Source organism: Sceloporus occidentalis, unplaced genomic scaffold, assembly GCF_023333645.1.
Source record: "Sceloporus occidentalis isolate IW3139 unplaced genomic scaffold, rSceOcc1.0.p SCAF_5, whole genome shotgun sequence".
Lineage (NCBI taxonomy): Eukaryota > Metazoa > Chordata > Lepidosauria > Squamata > Phrynosomatidae > Sceloporus > Sceloporus occidentalis.
The window spans coordinates 115,989,991-116,016,225 of record NW_028316985.1 but is presented as its reverse complement, the minus strand read 5'-3'; the positions used below and the strand labels follow the sequence as shown (position 1 = coordinate 116,016,225).

The 26,235-nt window shown below is 39.1% G+C and overlaps 1 protein-coding gene across 1 annotated transcript; it reads left to right on the top strand.

Annotated features, from left to right (window-relative positions):
• The first annotated feature begins 8,248 nt into the window (after window positions 1-8,248).
• LOC149312698 (uncharacterized) lies at window positions 8,249-11,663 on the top strand. Its single transcript, XM_089526959.1, has 2 exons — window positions 8,249-8,788; window positions 11,540-11,663. The coding sequence occupies exons 1-2, from the start codon at window positions 8,251-8,253 to the stop codon at window positions 11,605-11,607; spliced, it is 606 nt and encodes a 201-aa protein (XP_089383085.1). The 5' UTR covers window positions 8,249-8,250; the 3' UTR covers window positions 11,608-11,663.
• The last annotated feature ends 14,572 nt before the right edge of the window (window positions 11,664-26,235 follow it).

Here is a 26,235-nt window from a genome sequence, read left to right as displayed (position 1 = left end):
TGGTTTGCATGCACCTTAGAAACAAGGTTTTGTTAGACCCCAATTCCACCACCACCGCTGCCACAAACTGCTCTGACAACATTGTGGCCATAGCAGTAAGGGATATAATGTAGCTAAATCCAAAATGGAACCTAAAAAACACCACGGAATGTGATATGCTCTCCCCCACAATCTCATAAGATTTTGTGGTACTAGAGGATATGTTGATACATGGCAGGAGAACAATGTGCCTCCCAAATGGTTGCAGGAAGCCTCCAACATGAAGAAGATACACACAGCTGCAAAAAATTAAACTGCATTCAAGACATGAGTTGACTGGCAATTACTAGGGATATAAAGATTTCTCACAGATTTTCTCCTCCTCAATGACAAAATTGACACATCAAGAAAGCACATGAGAAAACTGTTAACTGTCCGGGCCTGAGTTTTTAGGATTTCATAATCAGCATTGAATTGTAGGCAGAAATGGACTGGCAGCCACTGAATTTCCAGGAATATGCAAATGAAAAAAAAATCAACCTTTGGGTCAAAAGCAAAATCACCATGGGAGGTATCTAGAAACTTGTGATCGAGAAAGTAGCTGGTGTGCGTATGCCATCCAGGATTCACTTTGTCCATTCCTGCCCTACAAGATAGAGTAGCCAATATCGTCTTTCTCTTTTGGCTTGTCTGTAGAAACCTATGACATAACTCAACAAACTAAGGAAGAGGAATTACTGTTGTTTCCTCCACGTGGGTTCAACCAGCCATGATTTGAAAATATTTAAAAAATATAAATCTAAATTCCAGTTGGCAAACTTTAATTTTACCAATGTGAAGTCGAAGGCTTTCATGGCTGGCATCCATAGGGTTTTTTTGTGTTTTTTTGGGGCTATGTGGCCATGTTCTAGAAGAGATGCCAGCCACAAATGCTGGCGAAATGTCAGGAATAAACTCTTCTAGAACATGGTCACATAGCCCGAACCCCCCCCCCCCCGACACACACAAAAAAACTATTTAATTTTACCATTTTATATAAGGGGCAGAGCTTTATTACAGAACTGTATTTAATGAGTCTTGAGCAGGTAAGGACCCACAGTAATAGAGATGTCCAATAAGGTTTGTCAAATTCTTGTGCTCGCTCATTCAAGAATACAGTACACTTCAGCTACATGTATCACAAGCATAAAAATAATGCATCATTCTATTTTTAGATCTTGAAATCTTTTAACCTTGTTCTCAGAGTAAGCCTTCATATATTATTAGCTTGCATTCCTTCCCTCCCACCTTACGCTCTTTTTAATCATGGAATGGGAAGTTTTTCAACAAAAATACATTATTGTCTAATTTTCACAATGCAATGGCTCCCTCCCAGTTTTTGTTCATTGCTGCTAATGGAGGTTAATTTGACTGACGTAATTCATGAGCAATCTTTAAGGCCAAGAGGTAGTGTAAGCAGGAGTATAAAGTACACAGGGAGTCACAGCACAGGTTCCCGTTGTAAATAGGTGTTGCAAAACCTTTTAGTTAATGCAGTTATTTCAAATATACAATTTGAGTATTTCAAATAGACAACTGGTGGCTTTCTTTTGAAAGAAAAAAGAAGAGAAAATATTTTAAAATATTCCTTTTTTATTCTAAAACAAATGATAAAGAAATACAATACAATCAATCCAAAAGAAAAGAACTGAAGGATGTAAGGCAACTCTAATGTATAGTAGGCCCTTCTTATACATGGATTTTTTATACACAGATTCAAGCATCCACGGTTTGAAAATGTTCAAAAAAAGTATAAATTTCAAATATCAAACATTGATTTTCCATGTTTTATAAGGGACACCATTTTGCTATGTCATTATATTTAATGGGACTTGAGCATACACGGATTTTGTTATCCACGGGGGATCTTGGAACCAAACTCCAGTGTATAACAATGGTCCACTATATATGCTAAATCTGTACATACACACACATACACATATATGAGAGCCTGTGTGATGGAGTGGTTTGAATGCTGGACTGTGACTCTGATGGGAAGTAGGGTTCAAATCCCCACTAGGCTCTGAAAAGCCACTGGGTGACCTTGGGCAAGTAACACTCTCTCAGCTTCAGAGGATGGCACTGCAAACCCCTCTGAAGAAACATGCCAAGAAAACCCTGTGATAGGTTTGCCTTAGGGTTGCCATATGTCTGAAACAACTTGTAGACAGACAACACAAATGCACGTACGGGGCATGCACACACACACATTTCAATACAATTTAGAAAGAGCAGTAATAATCAACAAAGAAAATTAATTGGATACAAAAAGTGAGAAAATGGTTACAATAAATAAAGGCAACTGAGCAAGATAGTAGAATGGAAATAATCAGTGTAATACATCACCAATAAATTAGCATGTATTTGCAGAGGACATAGTTCATTATTGTGCACTGAATAAAACGCAACTAAATGGTGCAAAATTTGTCATATATCTGTATGTAGTTGTTGTTTCAAATTTGGGAAGTCAATTTCTCCATTGCAGCGGAATGATGTGTCTTGTTTTTCCGACAATCTAATGGACCATGATGATATTCTTTTAGCTTTTTTTTTGCTGCTAGTAATCCAGCAGCCAAACATTGAAAGACAATTAATTCTTTATGTGCTAGTTTAAATTTTAAACAGTTCAATTTTTTTAATATAAAAACCTTCAAAGCCCTATGTTTTTTACTGGGACAAGTGAAGTACGTATTTACAGTTCTATGGACCATGATCCTGCATTGCCCAGTGTAGTGTAAGAGCTGTGCCTGCAAGCTCCCTGCTCACCATCCCCAGGATCTAACTATCTAAACTAATCCAGGGAAGTATCCATGCACTTTTTGAAAACTAAAGGACCTCAATACATAAAATATGGAAAGAAATCTATTGACTTCCACAATGCTCCCCCCCCCTTTCCTCACATGTAATGGAAAATAACTGGATTACAGAAATGTCCCACACCAGAAGAGATGGTTTGCATTTATGTCACCAGGATGGTGATTGTGTTTCCACTTTTAGTCCAGACATGAACAATGCTATCCAAATTGCCAATGCTAATCCCTAAAAGGAGTTCTACACCTTGGATAGTTCCTGGAACAAATTTGGCCCCCACTTTGACACCTCTTCTCTTCCCATACAATTTTTCTAGCAAAATAAATAAATAAAAATCCAGAAATGATCCAGTATCACCTATTTGTTTTGGAGACATTCAACATCCCTAAAATGTAATAAAATTTGGCATAAGAAAGTCTCCTCGGTATTGTTTAAGTAAGTACCTCCCCCCATCATATGCTGCATGTAAGGAAGAAAACCCTATCAAATCAGCATCATCCCTTTCATCTGAAAAAAACAACAACGCTGTGTTTATTGCATATTATAACATGAAGGCTTTTATTACCCCACTGACAACCATTTGGGAGACTCATCCTTCTCAGATGCAATAGAACAAACCTGAATGATCCTGTGAAGGTTAGAGCTTCTTATTAATTCACCATGATCTGTGTATTAGTAGACTTTAGTTAACCTGTCTGCAGCATTTAATGATGTCTGAAAGGCATGGTGAACCTCTAATGAATGCATTTTATTATATTTATTTACACAGGTTATAAATAGTTCATTTCTGATATAGTAATAATGTCCTTGTCCTTCTTTATAAGAGGAGAGCTCACTATAAGTCTTGACTGATATGAAGGCCTAAATATACACATGTTCTCTATTAAGCAATTTGGAATGGTGTTTTTGGCAGAAGACCAAGCAGAGTGCTGGGGAGGCTAATCTGCTGTCAATATTTGTTTTCCTTTGTCCCCTGGGGATCTACAATTGTGTCACTATCAAGAGTGTAATGTTGTTGTTGTTGTTTTAATATGCTGTCTTTCTCAATCTCTCTTCATTCTTTGACCTCATCAACTAGATGATCAGTTTTGATGCAAGTTAGTTGAAACTAATATTAATAGATGTCTGTAACTATTGATCCAGGAGCTTTATTTTGATACAGTTCCCAAGTAAATAATGGAATAATATGGGGAACTCTGAGAAGTTTCAGAGGGATGCCAGCTTACCATGGCTAGCACTTTGTTAGTCATGTTTGCCCATGTAAGATTCATGTCTATGTACCCCTGGAAGATCTAGATATCTAGAAAAAAAAGAAAATAATATAACTAGAAAATTGCAAATGATAAATGCAATGTGTGAAATGGTTTAAGGATTTAAAAAAGTAGTCCACACTGGCTTAAGGAAGAAAGATACACATTCACACACACACACGCACATATATTCAAATAAAGTGTATAGTTTCTTTATACTAATGTCTAAAGGGGGCAGTGTAGGCACCACAAAAGAAATTCCACACCAAAGTAGGTTGGGCATGGGGAATAAGGACCACTGGCCATTAATATGTAGCCACTGCCCTCAACAATAAAAAGGTAATTATTGAATACACTGTTTTCTCTATCACCTAAAATCTTGTTTTTCCAATAAGTCCTGACTGTCTGAGGAGTGTTCAGACATGGCAAACACTGAGGTCAAAGTGATCTACTTGTAAGGAAGTATGCCCAGTGGGGTGTCACCCCAGTGTAGTAATCTATGGTGTCACATACACATCAAGCATAAAGTTGCCAGACCAATGGTCCCTCAGGAGTACATTGGGATGCCTTGAAAAGAAAAGCTCCAGTAGGCTTGCTCATGGCCACCCCACCCCCTTCTGAGATGTCACCATGTTCTGTCAGCACACTCCTTACTCCCTAGAAATACCCCTGAGTATGCCCAAAACATCTCAGAAGAAAATCAGTCTGTGCTTTATAGATTACAACACAGCCATTGATTTTTTTAGATCAAGAAAAACTACGGATTGCTCTAAAAGAAATGGGTGTGCCACAATATTTGATTGCCCTTATGCAAAATCTATATTCAGAACAGGATACCAGCATGAGAACAGAATACGGAGAAAGAAAATGGTTTCCCATTGAGGTGTTATCACCCTATGTGTTTAATTTATACAGAGCAAGTCATATGGAAAACTGGACCAGATTTGGAGCATGTAGGTGTGAAAACTGGAGGTAGGAAAATCAACAATTTAAGATATACAGATGATACAATATTGCTAATTAAAATAGCAGATGTGTAAAAGCAAGGTTACAGATAAACATAAAAAACCCTCTCAGAAATAGAGATCACCAGTGATTTACATAACTTTAAGATGAATTATGAAGACATCAAAGTAACCAAAGACTTTCTCTACTGTGACCCAAGCATTTATCAAAATGGAGACTGCAGGGGCTGTACAGATGGGCAGCATGCTCTTTACTGACTGGATTGGGGCTGCAGCAACCTCATGCTGTGACCCCAATCCAGCCTCCAGAGAGTGCAGAAAGAAGCCGCAAAAAGCAGCTCCTTTTTGCACTCTCCAAGAGGCGTCATAGCCGAGCCGGCACAGCTTTCTGATGCCCCTTTGTTGCTGCATCATGTGGATTCAGCACCGGAGGGGCGTCATGATGGTGTGTGCTGTGTAGACCGGTGCATGCCAAAATGGTGCCCTAGGGGCAGACTTAGCACATTCAGCATGTGGGCACTGTGCCCTAACTCCACCCACAGGCCAGCACAAAGTGCCAGTCTGTATAGGCCCTGCAGTCAATAAATCAGAAGACTAGGTTTAGAAGCGCAACTATGAAGGAACTAGTTAAAAACTTCAAGTATAAAGATACATCATTTACCACTGGAGTCAAGATTGTCCGTGTCATCATATTTCCAATCTCTAGTTGTAAACATTAGAGAAAGCTGAAAGGAAAAGAGCCAACTATCTTGAAATGTTGCTGGAGTAGAGTTCTACTAATATTATGGACTGCTAAAAACACAAGTGAAAGGGTCTTAGAGCAAATTAAGCCTGAACACTCACTAGAAGTGGAAATGATTAAAGTGAGGCTGTTGAACTATGGATGCATTATGAGACAATGTGACTCAGTGGAAAATAGGATAATGCCTGATAAAGTGGGAAGCAGTAAGATAAGGGGAACATCACATTACAGGTGAATAGATTCAATCAAGGAAGCTAGAGCCTGAGTCTGCAGCACCTGAGCAGGGATGTTAATGGCAAGGTATCTTGGGGTCTCTCATTCATAGGTTTGCCATAAGTTGAAGACAAATTGACAATAGTTATAAACAACAAGTTGTTCTTGGTCTATCCAATCTGACTTATTTTAAATGTAACGATACAGCCATCTAACTGAATGCCAAAACATAATACATTCTTATATTATATACATCATTTAGTGTGCTACTGATGATTAAGACTCAAAATGAACAGTTAATCCCACCTACCATGAGAATTAATAACTCAACAATTAACCAAATTCCACTGATTCATGAAGCATATTCTAGTTGTCTCGAACAATTAGATTTACCCTAAATATGTAAGCTATTAAGCTATCAAGGTAAAATATCAAAATACAAGGGGATATGAAAAATTGGAAATGTCAGATATCCAGTATAACATTAAGGAGGCGGCGCAGCAGCAGCAGCAGCAGCAGCAGCAGCAGCAGCGAGGGTGAGAGAGGCAGCGTCCTTGGGGCTAGGCAGGCCCCTGGAGTATCCCCCCTCCCACCTGGCAGCCCAGCAACAGCAACCAAGGTGAGGGCACCGCCCAGGGCCCTTTAAAAGAGGCCCAGGAACAGCGTCCTCGGTGAGGCGGCGCAGCAGCAGCAGCAGCAGTAGCAGCAGCAGCAGCAGCAGCAGCAGCGAGGGTGAGAGAGGCAGCGTCCTTGGGGCTAGGCAGGCCCCTGGAGTATCCCCCCTCCCACCTGGCAGAGAGTGTGTGGTGAAATTACTGATATGGGCAATAAAAAACGTTCTAGAACAAGCCCTGATACAAACAAGCAGAATAAAGCTTCCAAACAGCTTAAAATTGATGACTTACTTGTTAATGAGGAAACTGCGAGTACTCCATCTAAATTGGCAAATACAAACTTAGAATTTTCAATTCCAACTGCTAACAACTTTCTTGTGTTGGGGCAAGAAAATGAGCTTTTATCTGAACTTTTAGTATCTTCAGGGAACGAACCGGCTAATATTGGTGGAGGGGTGTCCCTGGAACTAAATGAGTCTGTATGGGAGAAATTGCCAGATACTGAGAAGGAACAACTCACAAAGCAAAACAAGTTAAATCCACCGGATTTTGTGACAAAACAATGCCTTTTAACAGCTCACACTGTCATTTCAATTTATGAGCGCTTAGGGAAAATTGTTAATCAGGTAGAGCTTCTCAAACACTCCTTTGAGACTTTTATGCAGAAGCAATTAGTGGCAAAAGAGAATTTAGATCATGTTAATAGAGAAATACCCTGTAAAGCGAGGACTTCCACTATCAATAACCCCAGAGGCAATCTATCAGCAACTTTTAAGGAGATGGGGGAAAGAAACCATGGTAGGACTTTACAGGTAAACCAAGTTATGTTGCAAATTGCCTACAACAATATAAACAACGGTAGATGGAGATCCAAGAGAATTATTAGATCCTCGCTGAGCCAACTTCTACAGGTGCCTTTCTACGACATTGATATCCTTGATGTGGAATGGCTTCCTAATACATCAACTTATAAACGAATCTTGTTATCTTTTGAACAATCTACAATTCCTCTCATGTTGCTGAAAATGAAACCTTTTTTATTCAAATTCCAAATAATCCCAGCACAGGTTTTTCGGGATCAAATTATATCTCCTCTGTTCCCTAATAAGTATGATAATGGGGGGCCTGCAGTTCAAAGTAATGCCCACCTGACAATTTCTAAAGGAATCCCTAAAGGGACCCCGAGTAAGACCACACCGAAGCCCAATTCAGTTAAAATCTCCAACAGCACGGCAGAGAGGCAACCCACAGAGAAACTGGCCACAGATTTAAGTGACTTAATAATTAATATAGAACAACATGACATCACATCCAGAGTGGACGACCTTAAAAATATGCTGCTTACTACAAAGGATTTGGCCATACCACTGTGGAACTCAATAACTACCGCTGAGGCCCACGATGTAGAGAGGGCTTTAGATATGAGTTCTATTGATGCTCTCTTATCAATGAATAAAAAGGATTTTACAACTATAAACCCAGTACAACCTTTGGAACCTAAGAGAGTTAATACTGTACCCTCCCGGCACGAAGCAACTAACAAACGAAAGGGTCCAGTTCAAACAGAACTCTTGAACATTGATAATGATATGGACTTTACATCAGCTTGACAACTAAGCTTATTAAGTTGGAATATCATGGGCTGGGGAAATAAGTTCCATGATGCAGATTTTGCAAATTACCTCCAAACTTTTAAAATTCTATGTTTACAAGAGACATGGGCCCTTGAAACTAATTTGCCATCTCTTTATGGATTTCAAGCATTTTCTGTCCCCGCAGCTAAAAGTTGTACAAGAGGCCGTGGTAGTGGTGGTCTTACAATATTTATATCGGTAGATTTGCAGGCAGAGATTCAACCAATAACTAGTGCTTTCCCACATTGTATACAGGTGCTAGGTATCAAGAGCAGGAATTTTGGTTTTTTAATCTGTATAAATGTTTATTTCCCCCCTAACTTAGCAAAGAACGTAGGTCCTAATAATATTTGGGATAGTTTATCTGAAACCATATTTTCCTTAGAGAGCCAATATCCCTCTACAAGGCTTTTACTTTGTGGAGATTTTAATGCTAGAATCGGAAATGACTCAAGGCAGGTGGAGAGTACTAACCAAAGATCAATTGCTTATACTGCACCAGTTCCTAGGGTCTCAAAGGATATAATTACCAACAAAGCGGGCTCTAAACTTATAGAAATTCTTTCTTTGCACGGCTTGCTGTGCCTTAATGGAACCCATTATGATCGGACATCGGGTTCATATACGTATGTTACCAACAGGGGAACAAGTACAATAGATTATATAATAGTATCTGCAAACCTGGTTCCTGATATTTGTAGATTTGAAGTTATTAGTCGTGTTGAAAGTGATCATTTCCCTTTGTCATTATTATTTAATACTGGGTTATTTCATCTCCCTGGTACTCCCCAAAATTTAAATTTAAACTTAAATTTAAATGGAATTCATATTGGGGAACGGAGAATACGGTGGTCAATTAATCTGGGTAGTTCAGTCCATCAGATGCTGGAGAGTATTACTTTTAAATCCCTACAATCAGCTATTTTAAATTCCACTTCAGATATTCTACATACCTTCCAAACTATCATTCAAATGCTTAGGCCCAAGTTGGTGAGTAACAAACAATTTAATCCCAACACGGTAGCAACTAACAGATGGTTTGATTTTGAATGTCAAAGAGCTAGGAAAGCACTGATGAAGTGCTCTCGGCAGGCACTTAGAAATAACGACAATATCTCTCCTGAAATCTTAGCCTCTATGCGATCAGCCTATAAGGCACTTTTAAAACACAAAAAAGATGAATATATTAGAACGCAATGGAAACAACTAGCGCAAGCGGTTACAGAAAAAAATGAGAAACAGTTTTGGGATATTACTGCCTCTAGCATGAATAAGATTAGACCGGTTATTATGGGGCATATTACACCACAACAGTGGTATAGCCACTTTAGTAAGCTCTATGGAGCTACAAATGCAGCGCATTACTCTCCTTCTGTTTTAAAAAACACCGATCTGCCTCAATGGCCTCCAGTTTCAGAATCTGAGATAAAAAAACTGATTGCAGCTCTGGCATTGAATAAAGCCCCAGGAGAAAATATGATGCCCCCAGAAATATACAAAAAATTTTCTGATTGGTGGGCTCCAATATTAGCTAAGGTATTTACCCAAATTAATAACACTGGGATAACTCCAGTAGGCTGGAAGCAGAGTGTAGTCGTCCCCATATATAAGAAGGGAGATAGGCAAGATCCTAATAACTATCGGCCTATAAGCCTGCTGGATGTGGATTCTAAGTTATACAGTAGATATTTATTAAACAGGTTGGAGGATTGGGAATTTAATAACCAGATTATTTATCCTGAACAAGCTGGATTCAGGGAAGGCCAGAGTACTATTGACCACTGTTTGACTCTTTATTATTTAGCCCAGAAAGGAATCGAAGGCCCTACAAAACATCTATTTGTTGCCTTCATTGATCTAGCAGCAGCCTTTGACTCAATTGACAGAAACTTGTTATGGCTTAAACTGGCCAATACCAATATAGACAATCGCTTATTGTTTCTGATTAAGGAACTTTATACCAATACAACAACAAGGATTAGAGTTGGTACTTCTGGCTCATTAACTGATCCCATTCCCACAAATAAAGGAGTTAAACAAGGATGCCTTTTGGCACCAACACTTTTTAATTTATTTTTGAATAATATTATCCCAGTACTTTCTGGCCCAGAATTCTTCCCGCCTACACTTGGATCTAAAAAGATATCTATTTTGTTATATGCCGATGACATGGTTTTAATCTCACTTACACGTATAGGTTTGAGAAGGTTACTTTCCAAGTTAGAGGCTTTTTGTTCCAAGGAAAAGCTTGTTATTAACTACAAGAAAACAAAGGTAATGGTTTTTGGGAAAAGACACGCTGTTTTTCGTTGCTCTATTAATGGTCATCAGATTGAACAATGCAGAGAATTTAAGTATCTCGGCATTTACTTTACAGAAAATCTTTCTTGGAAGCCCCATATAGAAGCCAGTAGAGCAGTAGCTGTGAGATTAATTGGAGCAATCCTTAGATTCTATAATCAGGCAGGGGGCCACTTAGTAGCGCCTGCTGTTAAAATATTCCAGAGCAAAGTTATAACCCACATTCTTTATGGCGCGGCCGTATGGGGGTGGGATGATTCCCAACTGGCCAAACTGGAGGCCATCCAGAATATGTTTCTTAGGAAGTTACTCCTACTCCCACCTGGCACGCCTGCAGCCTTGGTTCGGGCGGAGGTTGGCCTTCCTTCTATTAGAGCTCGAATTCATTTTACTTTATTTAATTATTGGAGATCTGTAAAAGACTCTACGGTTAAGGTTTTTCCTAAGTTGTGCTTTCATTATATACCAAGCTGTAAAGTATGGAGCTCAAGATACCAGAGGCTGCTTGAAACATATCCTGCTTTAACTGAAAATCCTTCCAGTTGGAATACAAGAGAGAAACTTCGTGAATATATCTTTAACCAAGATATGCATCTGGATAGACTGACTATTAATAACTCGAAATTTTCTAAATGGTTTAGATTATATAAATTGGACCATCAAATGGCTGTTTATTTAGGGAATCTTACATTTTTAAAGCTTAGACAGGCTTTTACAGCTCTCCGCTTCCAAACAATGCCCTCAGCTATGATTGATGGTAGATATTCACATACACCTAAGGAATCCCGTTTATGTATTTGTGGAGCCCCAGAAATTGAGGATTTACCTCATTATTTGTTTTCTTGCTCACTATATACTGGTCCAAGAACTAAATTTATGGGATCTATTTTGTCCAATTTACAGTCTAATACCATTTCTGAAAAAATTTATTATCTTTTGTCTGATATCGATTCTAAGGTAACTTATAAGGTTTCACTATTTGCTTCAGCAGCAATTAAAATTCGGGCAAGGGTAATGGCAGACATCGCAGTTGATTGCCAGGGGGATGACCTTATCTAAACTTTGAAGCTTTTTCCTTTTTCTTTTTTTTTTACTTCTCTTCTCAATGCTTTTAATGGTTGTTAGGTGGATGATTTTACCCAAACTTTGAAGTGTTTTTTTTCTTTTTTTCTTTTTTTCTCTTTTCCCACTTTTTTTAATGTTGTTCTATTTGACTGATTGGAAGTATATTATGTATTATGTATTAAATCTGGATGTTATTTGAGGGGATATTTTATAATTCTAAATTGCTGTTATTGGTTTTATATTTTATATTTTATCATGCGAATGGCCTTTGGCTTAAGCATCAATAATAAAGATGAGATATTTGATCCAGTATAACATTAAAAAAACCAAATACTATATCCCATCAAATATTGAACACTCAAAAACAAATTCTAAGTACCATCAGTTATCAAGTATCAAATAATGTCATATATAAAATATCAAGTCAAATATCAAATGCCATCAGTTATGAAATATCATATTTGACTGGATAACAAAGGGATTTCACACATTGTAGCCTATGAGCTGTCACTTATCAGACACTGATGAGGATGACCAAACATGTCAAGCACTGACATGGAATTTTTGACAGAAATTCAACCACTACATCCACAGTGGTAGATTTCCTTTCTGATGCTGAAAAAAGCCCTGTAGAGGATGTTCCCATCAATCTTTTATGTCATTAAAAAGCACTTACTAGCCTTCCCTTTATCTCAGACTGTACAGGGTGTCAGTGTCATTGCTTATATAGCCAAAACTCTACCACCCACACTCAGGAGGGAAGTATTAGCAGGCTCAAGCGAACCCCACATTAATATAAGTAGAAAAAAATCAAGAAGTCATAAGGGGAAGGACCCATAAATCAGTGCAATGAGATGGCTAACAAAATGCCTTAGGGATATTTCCAGGGCTTTAAGTTTAAAAACTTTATGAATGATTTAGATGATGAAATAGAAGGCAAGTTTATCAAGTTTGCAAATCACACCAAATGATTTTGGTGGGCTTCTATTTCCCCAGAGGACAGGACTAGAATTCAAAAGAACCTTTAGAGATTGGAAAGCTTGGTCAAAACTAACAAATTGAATTTCAACGGGGATATATGTAATGTATTATATCTAGACAAGAAAAATAAAATACAGAAATACAGGGCCGATTGTTACAAATAATGCCCAGTAAATATGAAGAAGCCATGCTAGAAGGGTTAGGCAAGAGAGCATGGTTCCCTGCCCATCTTGGAGAAATCAAGTCTCATTTTAAAGTACAAACTGGGATTTCCCTCCCTCCTGCTAACTAGAAAACAGTCTCATTGATTTGTCCAGGAGAGCAGTCAGTCCTTAACTGTCTTTTTTACTTCCACTGAATGGAGGCCCTTCCAAGCTATTTCAGACTGGTACACCCCTCATTGTAATGTATTGTGCAGAGACGTTAGGCAAGCCTACCTGGATATGGAACAGGATAAATGTCTAAACTTAATTAGCTTTGTCTTATGTAAGCAATTCATTTTTTTCAACTCCTGAAACTATGTAAGAGTCCTTCTTGCTGCCCAGAGGTTACGTTCACATCTGCCCTCTGCATACACTATAGAGGTTAGATTTGAATTGGAATGCTCACCTTCCCTGCTACTCCATCTCTGGGCTTTCTCCCTGGGGAGGAAGAGCAGTGATGTTGGAGGAAAAGGAGGAGTAAACACTCTACCTTCTGTCATGCCCAGCCTGGAGGACGGCTTGGAGGACTCAGAGGATGAGCTAGAGCCCCTGGGACCTGAACCTGTAATGGAGGAGCCAGAGCCCCTGGGGCTTGAACCTGTAATGGAGGAGCCAGAGGCTGGCCCTAGTTCTGCTGGAGCAGAGTCTGTGGCCCGTCCAGAGGTTCAGCAATCAAGTTTGCCTGGTGCCGAGGCTGTGGACATGGAGGAGGATCTGGGCAGTGTGCCTACCTTCAAGGAGCATTGAGCAGAAAGAGAGGGCCTTCGCAGATCTCAGAGGCTTTATCAGAAGCGTGTTCATAATCAGACACAGCTGAAGGCCGGCTCCTTGCCTTCTTAAGCACCTGGAGCATGTGTGGTTCTTTGCCAGTGGATATATGACTCTTTTAGAGGAAAGACTCTGGCTTGTTACAGACTGCCAAAATAAAGCTGCTTTGGGTCTCTTTGGAGGTATGCTGTTTAAGTGATGCATGGGTCCTAAGAGTCCAGAGGTTGCGCCAAAGCCACACTCCATTCCTAAGCACTGGAGTGCAGCTTTGGTGCAACTTCCGGATTCTTAGGGTGCATGCATCGTTTAAACAGCATACCTTCAAAGAGACCCGAAGCAGCTTTATCTTGGCAGTCTGTAACAGGCCAAAGTCTTTGGCTCCTTTGGCTTCTTGTCTTGACTACCCGGAAACCTTGACCTTGGACTGCTTTATCGACCTGCGTATCTGTTACCCTGAACCTCGGACCGTCTGACAATTCTCTTGGTAATCCCTTTTGGTAGAACTACTGTGAATCTCCAGGACTGTGTAGCTTACACTGACTTTGCTGTGCTGGGAGGGGGTTTGTTTGTTTGAGAACTAGCTGCCTTATCAGCCCTTTGGCTGCTTTCCCGGACACCTTCACAGCTGCTCTGTCAACAGGCCATTTCCCTGGGAAGAAAGCCCAGTAATGGAGCATCAGGAGGGATGAATGTGCACCCTTCCCACAGATGACTGGAGGGCTTTGAACATGGGGATGCTCAACCCTTACCACACCCACAAGCTGGTGCTTTTTGCCCGTCTGTACCGGGCCCAAGATGATCAAATGTCTGGAAACCAAATCTTATGTTGAATTATTGAAGGAGCTGTTCGTGTTTAACTTGGAGAAAACTGAAAGGTGACATGACAGCTATATTTAAATATCTGAGGGGCTGCCATGTGGAAAATGTGGCAAGCTTGTTTTCTGTGGCTCCAGAGACTAGAACATGAACCAATAGATTCCAGTTATGAGAAAAGAAATTCCACCTAAATATTGGAAAGAGCTTGTTTACTTAAAAACTTTTTGACTGTGGAATACACTGCCTCAGAGGGATTGGGCTCTTCATCTTTGGAGGTCTTTAAACAGGGTTTGGATGGGCTTCTTTTAGTATTGCTGTGACTGTGTATTCCTGCATGGCTAGAGCTGGGTTAGATAGCCCTTGTGGGCCCTTTCAGCTCTAAGATTCTATTATTCTGAAATTCTATGGTGGTATGATTCTAAGGCCTGTTACAGACAGCCAAAATAAAGCTGCTTCGAGTCACTTTGGAAGTATGGTATTTCAATGATGCATGAATCCTAAGAGTCTGGAAGCTTCACCAAAGCTGCACTCTAGTCCTTAGGACTGGAGCGTGGCTTTGGTGCGGCCTTTGGACTCTTAGGACGCATGTATCATTGAAATAGCATACCTCCAAAGTGACTCGAAGCAGCTTTATTTTGGCTGTCTGTAACAGGCCTAAGACTGAGCAAACTGAATGACCAAAGGGTAAATGTGGTTTATAAAAAAAGAAGAATGTTTTATTATTTTACCACAGTGGAACTACTTAGGATATAAATGCATTTTACAATGACACAAAGCTATGTTCAGTTACATCCTACATTTACAGCTTTATCTTTATGGAGTTACATAGTGGTTACACAATATGTCTCTTCAGTGCATTTTAAAGTTGTACATCTGAATGCACATCCAAATTTGCCCCTATACGTGCATGTGAAATGCTAGTGTATGTCCATGTGCAATGTGCAAGCATAAACAATAACACCACATGTGAAATTCAGTTTCTGCAACCTTGAACTGAATGTGCTGTTTCTACATCAGATAAAATTGTCCAACCAATTCCATAGGGGAATGTATGAATGTGTAAAACACCAGTGGGATTGTAGACCTTTCATAGAATCACAGCATGAAAAACATATACTACCTGTTTTTACTGTCCTTGGAATGGCAAGACAGAAGGAACAGTAGAAAACATCTTAATCTCTTCCTGCTTACTTTGGCCTTTTGTCATTTTTTTAAAACTAAATTTTATATTTTCCCCTTTCCTGATTTTATAATGTTTGAAGAGGAATGTGAAAGGGCAGCATGAAAGACAGTTTTTTAAAAATGATTTCCATTTGTAATCAGAGTTCTTCAGAAAGTTTCTGAATGGATGCCTAACCTCTTGTTTGTTTGTTTCTCAGATATAATATTACATAAATAATGAACATTTTAACAAAACTAAAGAAAACTATTGCCCTGATATAATGCTGGATCTGATCGTGGATGAAAGAAGGAGAAGAATACAGACTGAGCTCTTCAAACTTCAAGAAAGAGATGTGCAGCACCAGAACTTATTCCACCAAGTCCAGCCCTAGAGCACCTTTACACTAAACAATTACAAAAACTGCCATGCTATTACCCTAGGGATCCTGGGGATTTGTAGTTTGGTAAGACATAAGAGCTCTCAGGCTGAGAATTTTAAGTGATCCTCCCTAAACTTCAGATACCGAAGTTCCATTGGATGGAACCATGACAGTTAAAGTGGAATTGTAATTGTATCAAAGGACCCTCTCTAGACAGTCTTCTTATTAGAGGTTCTTGAAGCTACCTGTAGTTTAAGGTAATACTTTGGGATGTGAAAAGAGATTCCTCTCAGGTTTCTTACACATTTGGAATATATGAACAGAGCCACAGATGAGTAGGGAGTGACTGTTGATGGTGACATCAGGTACCTGTTTCTATTTTTATCACAAGTTCACCTAACACCAACTGCCCTATGACTAGGAATCCAGGAGAGAGAGGATGGGGTATTCTATTTTGTTTAATATATGCTTTTGCATCTATTTATTACATAGCATTAATTTTGCAATATACTTTTATGGCCTCCCTTTTTAAAAAAAAAATGGATACAAATTTACAAAGCAAACAAATACACACTCATAATTGTAATCACTCTGCTAGGAAGCAGATCAAATAACAGTATGAGTACATGCATGGACACATTGATTTGTTCTGCATGTAACTGTGATCACATTTATTTTTGCACTTTCCAAGCTTATATATGGATTGAAATACTTGTATCTTTTGGTGACCACATTTTTCCAAATTCTGTGATGCAATTCTCCAGTCTGAAAGAAAATGCAAAGGAAAAGTGCCCAGAAAATAAATTTGAGGAAGGTAACCATATGGCGCTACTTCTTTCCAAATGCACTGAGTGCTACTTTCTAAGTCTGCGTTAAAATTAGAAGATAGCCCACACACAGCTCAATTTTAACTGGCTGTCGATATGGCTGGTATGTTGGTGTTTTATTATAACGTGCCAACTACCCCCGTTAAGCATTAACTGATATGTGATAACTTCTCTCACTGAAATTTGTTCTGGGTTTTCAAGTTTGAATGGGAAAATGTGTATAAATATAATTAGTGTATTTTTTTAAAAAAAATTAGAAAATTTAGTACTAGTTAAATAAAACAAATACTTCCTCTGAAGTCATTTTAGCACACGTCCTCTGCTTTCCTCATGTTGTAAAATGCTGCAGACACTATGAGACAAATGTATGCAGCATTAACAAATTTTCTGAAGCCCACTCTTTTCAGCCAGAAGCTGCTACAGCCTATACAAGTGTGTAATTATTGTCACTATTTTGGCTCATGTCTTTCCTGGAGAATAGTTTGCAAAATGATGGAAATGTGGAGGGGAAAGAACAACCTTTTTTTAAGTGGAGTACTGACATGGTCATGGCTGTTTGTCTCCCCTGACCAAAAAAAAATTGCTTTCTTTTTTACTCATCCAACATCTGTTTCCATGGAAACAGAAGTGAGAACCAAAAAAAGGAGAAAAACCCACCCAGCAGCAGAAATTGACTCATCTTCTAGTGGGCTGCTTCCATTACCAGTTCTGCTTCCATGGAAACAGATGTCAGACCAGTGCACACAACATAATGGTTTTTAAATGCTCCCTTAAAAACAAGGTAAAGCGTATACTGATGTCTCCAACTGGTCTCCTAAAATCTTATCAAATCAGTATTGGCAGGGAGACGATACAGTTGTTGGAAAAACTAAAACTGATTTCTCATTGAGAAGGCGAGGAATTAGTGAGACCTAAGGGACTACACCGGTGAAAGCCCCAGGTAGAATTCAATACAGTGGATCCTTGTTATACGCTGGGGTTTGGTTTCAAGATCCCCCGTGTATAACAAAATCCGTGTATGCTCAAGTCCCATTAAGTATAATGACATAGCAAAATGGTGTCCCTAATAAAAAAATGGAACATCAAGGTAAATTTATACTTTTTTGGAACATTTCCAAACCGTGTATGCTTAAATCCGTGTATAAAAAATCAGTGTATAAGAAGGTACACAAAGATATTACACTTTGCTCACTGGCATCAAACAAGAGGGGGATCATCAGTTCCATGCCCTCCAGAGCCAACTGTTTCCTCACTGCTGGAGACAAAATGTTGGACTTGGGAAAACTTGGGTTTGATTCATCCAAACAGTGCTTGAATTCCTAAGTTTTCCTCAACGTCCCTTTTTCGTATGTTGATAGCTAGAGCTGTTTGCCAGCTTCTCTTTGAAATTCCCCAGACTGGGAGAGAAAAACTAAGACCATTTCACTGAATTTCTGCAAAGGGATTACAAATGCTTCAGTGCTTTCCCATGAATGGGGCTTGCCAGAAGCCAAAGCACTTCATTGACATTGCAGAGGAAACACACACATACACACACTTGTGAAAGCACTCCAAAGTGAGTTTTTTGGGCTAAGAAATTTTTAAAATCTTAACATTTTCTGAAGAAAAAAACCCACTTCTGCTTCTAGTGCCTCTACATGATTTTCATGTATCTTAAAAAGCTCCTCTTTGGTCTCCTTTCTGGGAAGTTTGTCTACCTAGATCTGCTTCTGTTTCTGCTGAGGTATTTCAGAGATATAGTCCTTACTGGCAGCGCTGGGGGCCTTCATTGAAAGCTGTGGTCTAACTGGATCTTGTCACTGGTTCTTCACCTTTGATCTTGTTATCTGTACAGGAGGTGCCTCCATACTTGCCATTTTTACCACCATCTCCTTTGGCTTACTCAGTACTGGGATCTGTAGTGCTTTTGGAAGGAAGGCAGGGGCCTCTGGCCTGAATTGCCTACATTTAAATATAGGTTTCTCTCTCTGCTCCTTTAACTTCCGTAGTTCTTTCTCCTCTTTGTAATGCTGGAGCATTTCCATGTGCTCCTGTACACAAGTCTTAGCTGGAGCATTTGTAATCTGTTCCCTCCTCTTGGGTGAATGTTCTTTGCCTGTCTCCTCCAGCTGAGAAAGTTCTTTCCTTCTTGATGCTTGTGTATTCACATCAATCGGTCCAAACTGCTGGCCCATATTAAACTCCTTGTGCCTGCTCTCCTTCTGAAGAAGAGACTTTCAGCGGCCAAGTTTCATCTTGAGCACATCAGTACTCAGCTCCTTTTTGTACCGAGTAGCGAAATTTGTGGGCATCTTGTCTCTCTCTTTCTCTTTCACCAAGTCTGCGGTTTTTGGACAAGGAAATTACAAATGGAGACTAGAAAGAGAAACAGCTGAATGAATAAATGACTGGGTGGCAAACCAAGCCTGAATGCCCACTAGAAGCAAAGATGGCTAAAGTGAGGCTGTCATACTTTGGATGTATCATGAGATGACATGATTCACTGCAGAAAATGATAACACATGGTGAAATGGATGGCAGCAGGAAAAGAGGGAGATTTTACCAAAGGTTCATTGAATCAAGGAAGCCAAGGCCTTGAGTTTGCAAGATCTGAGTTGAGCAGTTATTACCAGGGCTCCTGAGGTCACTCATTTTGAGGGCTGCCATAAGTTGAAGACAACCTGACAACAAATAGCAACAACAGCAATGAAGCTACTCCACCATACTGCCCTGTGCATATCTGATCTCATTTGACTTTGGAAACAAAGCAGAGCCAGTTCAGTTTAATGAATTGTACATTACCAGGCTATCCAGACAGAGCTAAGAAAGAATCCTGCCTGAAATATTGGACAGCAGATGCCAGTTAGAGTTGATAATATTGGGCTGGATGGATCTATGATATTGACTCAGTATAAGGCAATTTCTTGCACTCTGATTTCTTTGACCTATTCTCCAAACTACAGCATCCTGATTAAAAATTATTCCCATTTTTGTCTTTAGGCGTCCATTCTCTCCATGGGTTCTGGATGCTTTCCTTTTCCCAAGGCAGAAATATTAGCAAATGGATATCTTTTCTTGCTATTTATTCACATGAAAATAGATAGATATCTTGGGAATGATAATAACAATTAGAGTACTATGCTATTGAGGAACCTCCTCAGTGCTGTTTATCTTATTTGGTTCCATCTGGAAACATCAAACATAGCAATGAGATAATTAGGAATTGTAACAACTAAAAATAGAATTCAATTAATTCTAGAAAAAAGCATTGAAAATATTTTTACATATCACGATGAGATCATATTAAAAGGACAGGGGACAAATATTGCAACTTGTATGCATGAGAACCACTTCATGTTCAATTTTGTTGAATTTAACCATGTAGCAAATTGTTTTCATTCTGCCATCTGTGCACAGTGGCCCCAATCCAACTCATCTTCCTGCATCTGTGTTATATAGATACATACACAACCGCACTGGTAGTACATGGGACTTCCAGAGCAGGAACAGATCCATATGGCTTTAAGGGTGTATATTTACAGAAGGACTTAGGCATGCTCACATTTCCTATCATTAATGGGATGAACTGAACAGTGAAGTCAGTTTGATTTCACTGTCATATTGGGATTGATTTTTATGGGGTTGTTCCCCTGATGGAACTGATTCAATAAATGGAAGCAGGGGGACTTTCATACTACACAGTTACAGCATTATGATTCCACTTTAACTGCCATGCCAACTTCCTATGGAATCCTGGGATTTTGGTACGGACCCTCCCTAAACTGCAAATCCCACGATTCCACAGGATGGAATAAGCAGTTAAAATGAAATTATAGCACTATAATTGTGTAATGCAAAAGGGCCCTTGAGCTAGACTCTAATGGTATAGTTCCATAGGATCATATAGCATCTGCCAAAATTGTCCTTCACCTCTGTGCACCCTTTAAAAACTGCACCCACAGAGCTGATACAACACCTAAAACAGGTGTTCTTTGTCTGTTTTTTTTTTTTTTTTTTTTTTTTTGCAGGAGGAAGGATCTTGGATCTATGCAATTCTAAAATTATCCATATATTTAGGATTTCCTTCCATATATTTGGATGAATAATAAAATGGCATAATTCAAAGACATAGCTATGTTAGTTTGGAAAAGTAGTATGCAAAGGGATCTCGCAGCACCTTTGAAACTAACTGAAAGATAGAAGATGGTAGCATGAGCATTCATATACCTGAGCTGACTTCCTCCAAATGCATCAGAGGAAGTAGGCTCAAGTCTATGAAAGCTTGTGCTACCAACTTCTGTCTTTCAATTCATCTCAAAGGTGCTGCAAGATCCCTTTGCATACTAATATGGCATATATCCCGACCAACCCATATATATCTTATTACCCTGCAAACTTTAATTGATAGATTAATCAACTTGAAAATTAGTTGATTAATTAATGGGGGACCAATTTGAAATTGAAAAATAAATTAAATTGGAATGGCTCAGAGCAGAGGGAAATGTGGAGAGAATTGTGCAGTTATTTTGATTATAATAAAAGAAAATAAGACATTAATAGTGGCCATTCCTTTTAACAATGAGTGGCATCTGGAAAATATCTAACAAACCTGACATATCTCAGGGAGGTACTTATATCTAGATCCTGGTAATAAGAAGTAATTAATGCAATTGGTTAAATGGAAAATAGTTCTTTTGTCAAGTGACTGGTTTAATGTGCACTGAATCTTCAAATGGCTTTCCTGTTGCAGACATATCCAAAGGAGTCCTGCTTTCTGTTATAAAAAAAGCAGGAGGGATGAAAAATGCTGTGATGTCCACAGGGAAAGCCTTCATATGCATTATGACTCATAGAGGCATGTAGCACAGAAAAATCCAAAAATAATACAGTAAGGCCTACATTGGGTCACTGTTTCATAACAATGTAGTTCCTGGCATAGTCTAAGGGAGCAAAAAAATAAATAAAAACTAATAATCCCTATCCTTATATACTTCACCCAGAATGTGAGAAATACAAAATTTCTTGGGAGACAAGTTATCATATGGAGTTTGCTTCAGAACAAATACAGTCACAGGGATTGGGGTTTTTCTTTTTTTTCCTCATGCAGATTGCAATCTCCTTTTTTGTGCCAGTGAACTCTTCCAGACTCACTGCTTTGCTGCAATTTATTTCTTCTATTTAGATCAGCTGGGTAAATATTTGGCATTAATGCTTTTTTTAAAAAAATCTCCTAAAAGCTAAGTCAATTTGCTATAAAAGTTTATGTTGGGTAATGTGTTCTCAGGAATTCAGCTCAGGGGGAAACTACATGCCATGTTACATGCAAATGCATGGACTGAAGTCTCAATAAGCATTTTAAAAGGAAAACTAGCCTCAGGATGTTACAATTTTTGGCACAAAGGGATGTTGGGGAGAGAGGGCTTGTTCAACCTTTGCTTCACTGGCCATTTTCCCATAAAAATATCCTTCAGCTGTCTTTGCTACTGTAAGGTACCAGATGAGGCTGTGAGGGCAAACACAACTCCGTTCAGCTATTTATTTCATATATTTGGATATATATGTGAGGGGAAAATTAAGCATGTTAACTAGCTTTACTATTATCTTGCACATTAAACAGAGCTTAGAGAAGTTCGTTCATTGAACCGCAACTCTCAGAAGTTCACACCTCAGTGTGAACTGTTAGGGGTGAAACTAGTCAGTCCTAATAACACATTGATCCAGCATGCAAGGGAACATTAGAAGAGAATTCAAGGGCCCGAACAGACAGGCTACTTCAGGCCACTTTGGAGATATGCTGTTTAAATGACACATGCATCTAAGAGGCTAGAAGCTGCACCCAAGCTGTGTTCCAGTCTTATTTAATGGTCACTAAACTCCATGATGGAGGAGTTGGATCGCGGATGGGCTGTTTGCTGTCCTCCCCTAAAATGAGACAGACTGGTTTAAGATCACTCCATGGCAGTTATGCGATGGCAAGAGGCTTTGGGGCAAAGCCTATAGGCAAGTTGGTGCCAGCCACTCCCCAAGGCTTCATTGTGCCTCCTTAAATCAACCCGCCTGCCCACCACTCGTATAGTGTGAAGTTTTCTTGGTCGTTTAGGGGCCATGTGGGATTTCCCCCCCCCCCCTCTTTCCATGGGTTTTTCGCCTACCCCATACTATGTCCAGGCAGCATATGGGAAATTGGCTTGGGCAGAGTCTAAATAGGAAACATTGGCATAAATACTTCAATTCTAATTCGGTGTGCATAAATAATTGAATTATATTTCGGTGAGCACACTGTACACGGTTTGGGTGGAAGGGATGTTTCTGGAACCACCTCTTTAGGCCTTGTGACCTGGAGAATTGGCAGAAAGAAATTGCCCTTAGGTCTGGCTTGAAAGATAAATCCCCTCTTTAATCTTCGCAGATTAGGAGAGGAACTTTCTGGCTAGCCTTTCTGATGCAGGCTGGCCAACCAATAACCCCAAATATCATTTAAATAAGCTGCAGAGGTGGTCTAGGGAAAGACTCCATCTGCAACTTCTCCCACACTTGGCTGTTTTCTGTCCTGTTAAAAAATAATAAAAAAAATTGGTCAATTAATGAATGGCCATTTTTATCCCATTCTTGTGTCTTGTCTCATTATTTCTGGGTTGTGTAGCAAAACATGTATCTTACACACACACACACACACACACACACACAAAGAGAGTGTGTGTTCTTCAGTTCAAAATCTTGAAAGCATCTTACAGTTCACATCCCCTGACAGCTTACGTGTAGGTTTTCATTAAAAATAACAAGAATGTGGATATCTGTGTGATATAATATGACAATACCTCCACTGCACGAGGCTCTAAGATGGTTTGGAAGAATTTTCCTCACGTTTCCTATATTTGAAGAGACTAGGAAATTTCAAAATCAGTTTTTGTATTGAAATATTCCTTTTCGGGGGGGGGGGGGAAGAAAGTGGCAAGAGCATCTGCAGCTTCAGCATTCTGAACACTAAACACACACACATATAGACACATGATGAAAGCATAGGTGTGAGCATAGTGTTCAGAATGATGAGGCCTCAGATGCATCTCCTAGCATTTCACTACAAAACTTGTTCAATGCAATACTCTGAATATGGTCGCCATTAGCTGCTCCCACATTAGTGAGGCAGCTTTCTTCTGAACCTCAAAGGAGCTATATGAGGTGTTCAACCCACCCCCGAAATTGGTTCAGCACCTCTTAATTTTGACTAAAACGCAGAGCAGATTTGTCACTTCACAAACATTGGAGCCATTTTTTGCTGCTGAAGGTGGGTAGATGAAGAATAGGTACAGGTTGAGTGGTTCAATATCCCTGATCTGAATTGCTTGGGACTAGAAGTGTTCTGTGTTTTGAATTTTTCCAGGTTTTGGAATACCTGTATTTGCATATACATAATGAGTCTGGGGAGAGACTGAGGATAAATGAAATGATGGAAATCCAAGTGTAGTGCTTGGTGTGAATCCACATCTCCCATCATTTCACAGATCCTTACATTTCTCTCCAGTACAGTGCAGGTACATGGCTCAAAAAGTTTTTGATTTCGGAGTATTTCAAACTTCAGAATCCCAAATAAGGGATATGCACCTTGTAATAACACTCTGTAGCTCTTAAAGTATAGTCTACAATTCAAGAAATCATTCTTACCTCCACCTCACTCCTTGGTTTCTTCAAAGTATCTGAATCTTAACTGCATTTCAATAACACAGTATCCCAAGCATGAGAGACAGGAATTTCAAGGCCTTTGCCAGAACAGAATATGCTTCCAGCTATTTCACTTGGGAAGCTGTAAGCTGTCACTAAAAAGTGTTTTCTGTTTTAGCTCCCAAGTGCCTTTAAGCTGTCGACAATTCCCCCCCCCCCCCCAGAAGTGGTAAATGTTGACATTATTACATGAAAGTATAACAAGGAATAAGATTAGTTGAGAGTTGGCCCCAGTTCAAACATTGCCAATGCAGTACTGGAGCCACTGGAAAGTTGGAGGGGGAACAATCTCCTTTCTAATACTCCAGGTCCACAATGCCATAGTACAATATGGAAATTCTGGTAATTTCTGGTTAATATTAAGAACAGAGATGGGCAACTGTCAAGGCTTAGCAGGCAACATTGGCCCTCAAAAGATGTCTGCAACTCTTCATTTTTGACCTCTCTCCATTATTCCTTGTCTCAGAAGACATGAGCATCTCAATAGCCTCCCCAGAAGCCTCATACCATTTTTACCTTCTCCTCACCTGATTCAGGCAAATACAGTCCATTTTTTCAAAACTAGAAGTTATCAGGCAGTTATTATTATTTTTTTAATGAGCCCTATAGGTCTGAAATAGGGCCTTTGTCCTTTCCAAATATCTCCAGCCATACCAACTACGCAGCTGTAGAAACGTGGTTCAGAAGCTTTATGCCACCAGAACTTAGGGATACCCAAGGGTTGTTCTTATACCACATTTCAACACAAACATACCTGGTCTGTGCTTTCAGGGCTAATGCGTAGTTCAGTATGCAATTGCCCTTCAAATTTCATGTGATACATTTCTCAGTCCAGAAATGTCAAAAAGCACACAAACCAAGGATTTTGAAATAAAATATGTTTAGAAATGTGGATGTAGAGAGAAAATACACAGACATGAATTTCTGCAGATTGTTTTTTAAAATGCAAAAATGGGATGGATTGGATCAATTAATGAATACATATGAAATTGCTATAGCTCAGGAATAAACTGATCCATTCGTATATAAATTATCAATATGATGTATTCTGTGCTATAGTGAAAATGTTTCTGTAACTGCTTTATAGACTAACATATAAATGGCTTATTAGTATCCCAGCGGACAGAAAGTTGAGCTTGGTTCTTGATACATATGAATATGGCTTAGACCATTGATCCATCTAGTCTAGCCTTGTATGCTTTGAAAGTCATTACCACTATCACCTGGGCTCTATTTGCAAGCTAATTCTTTTCATAACCCATAGCTATGGCTTGAACCTGATATTTTCTGTATTACAAAGTATATTATTATTATTATTATTATTATTATTATTATTATTATTATTTCCCTGACCTATGGTAGCACTGTAATGTGGGTACACATTCTCTCTCCATCCTAGAATTGCTGTTCCTCAATTTGGTCTGTCAAATGGAAATGATAAATGGATAGGAAAAGTTATTTATTTTGAGTCAAATTCCCAACATGGCCCCAAACTCTTCAACAACAACAACAACAAAAAAATCTATCCCACAGTTTGTGGGAGAATGAGAGAACATGAAACTGTAAAGCATTTTGTAAATTAAAAGTTTTATAAATGATTTTGGTATTATTTGTTTAAACAAAACTTTGTATACCCAGCTGGAGTCAAGCTGCTCCTATAAGACAACGTGATTGAATTAAACAGGCTCTTTAATATGACAAAATAAAATTTGCTTCATGGCATTTTCACAATAGATTATGTTGAATATGGATTGAAGGCAGAGAGCTTTACTTTCATTTCAATTGGAT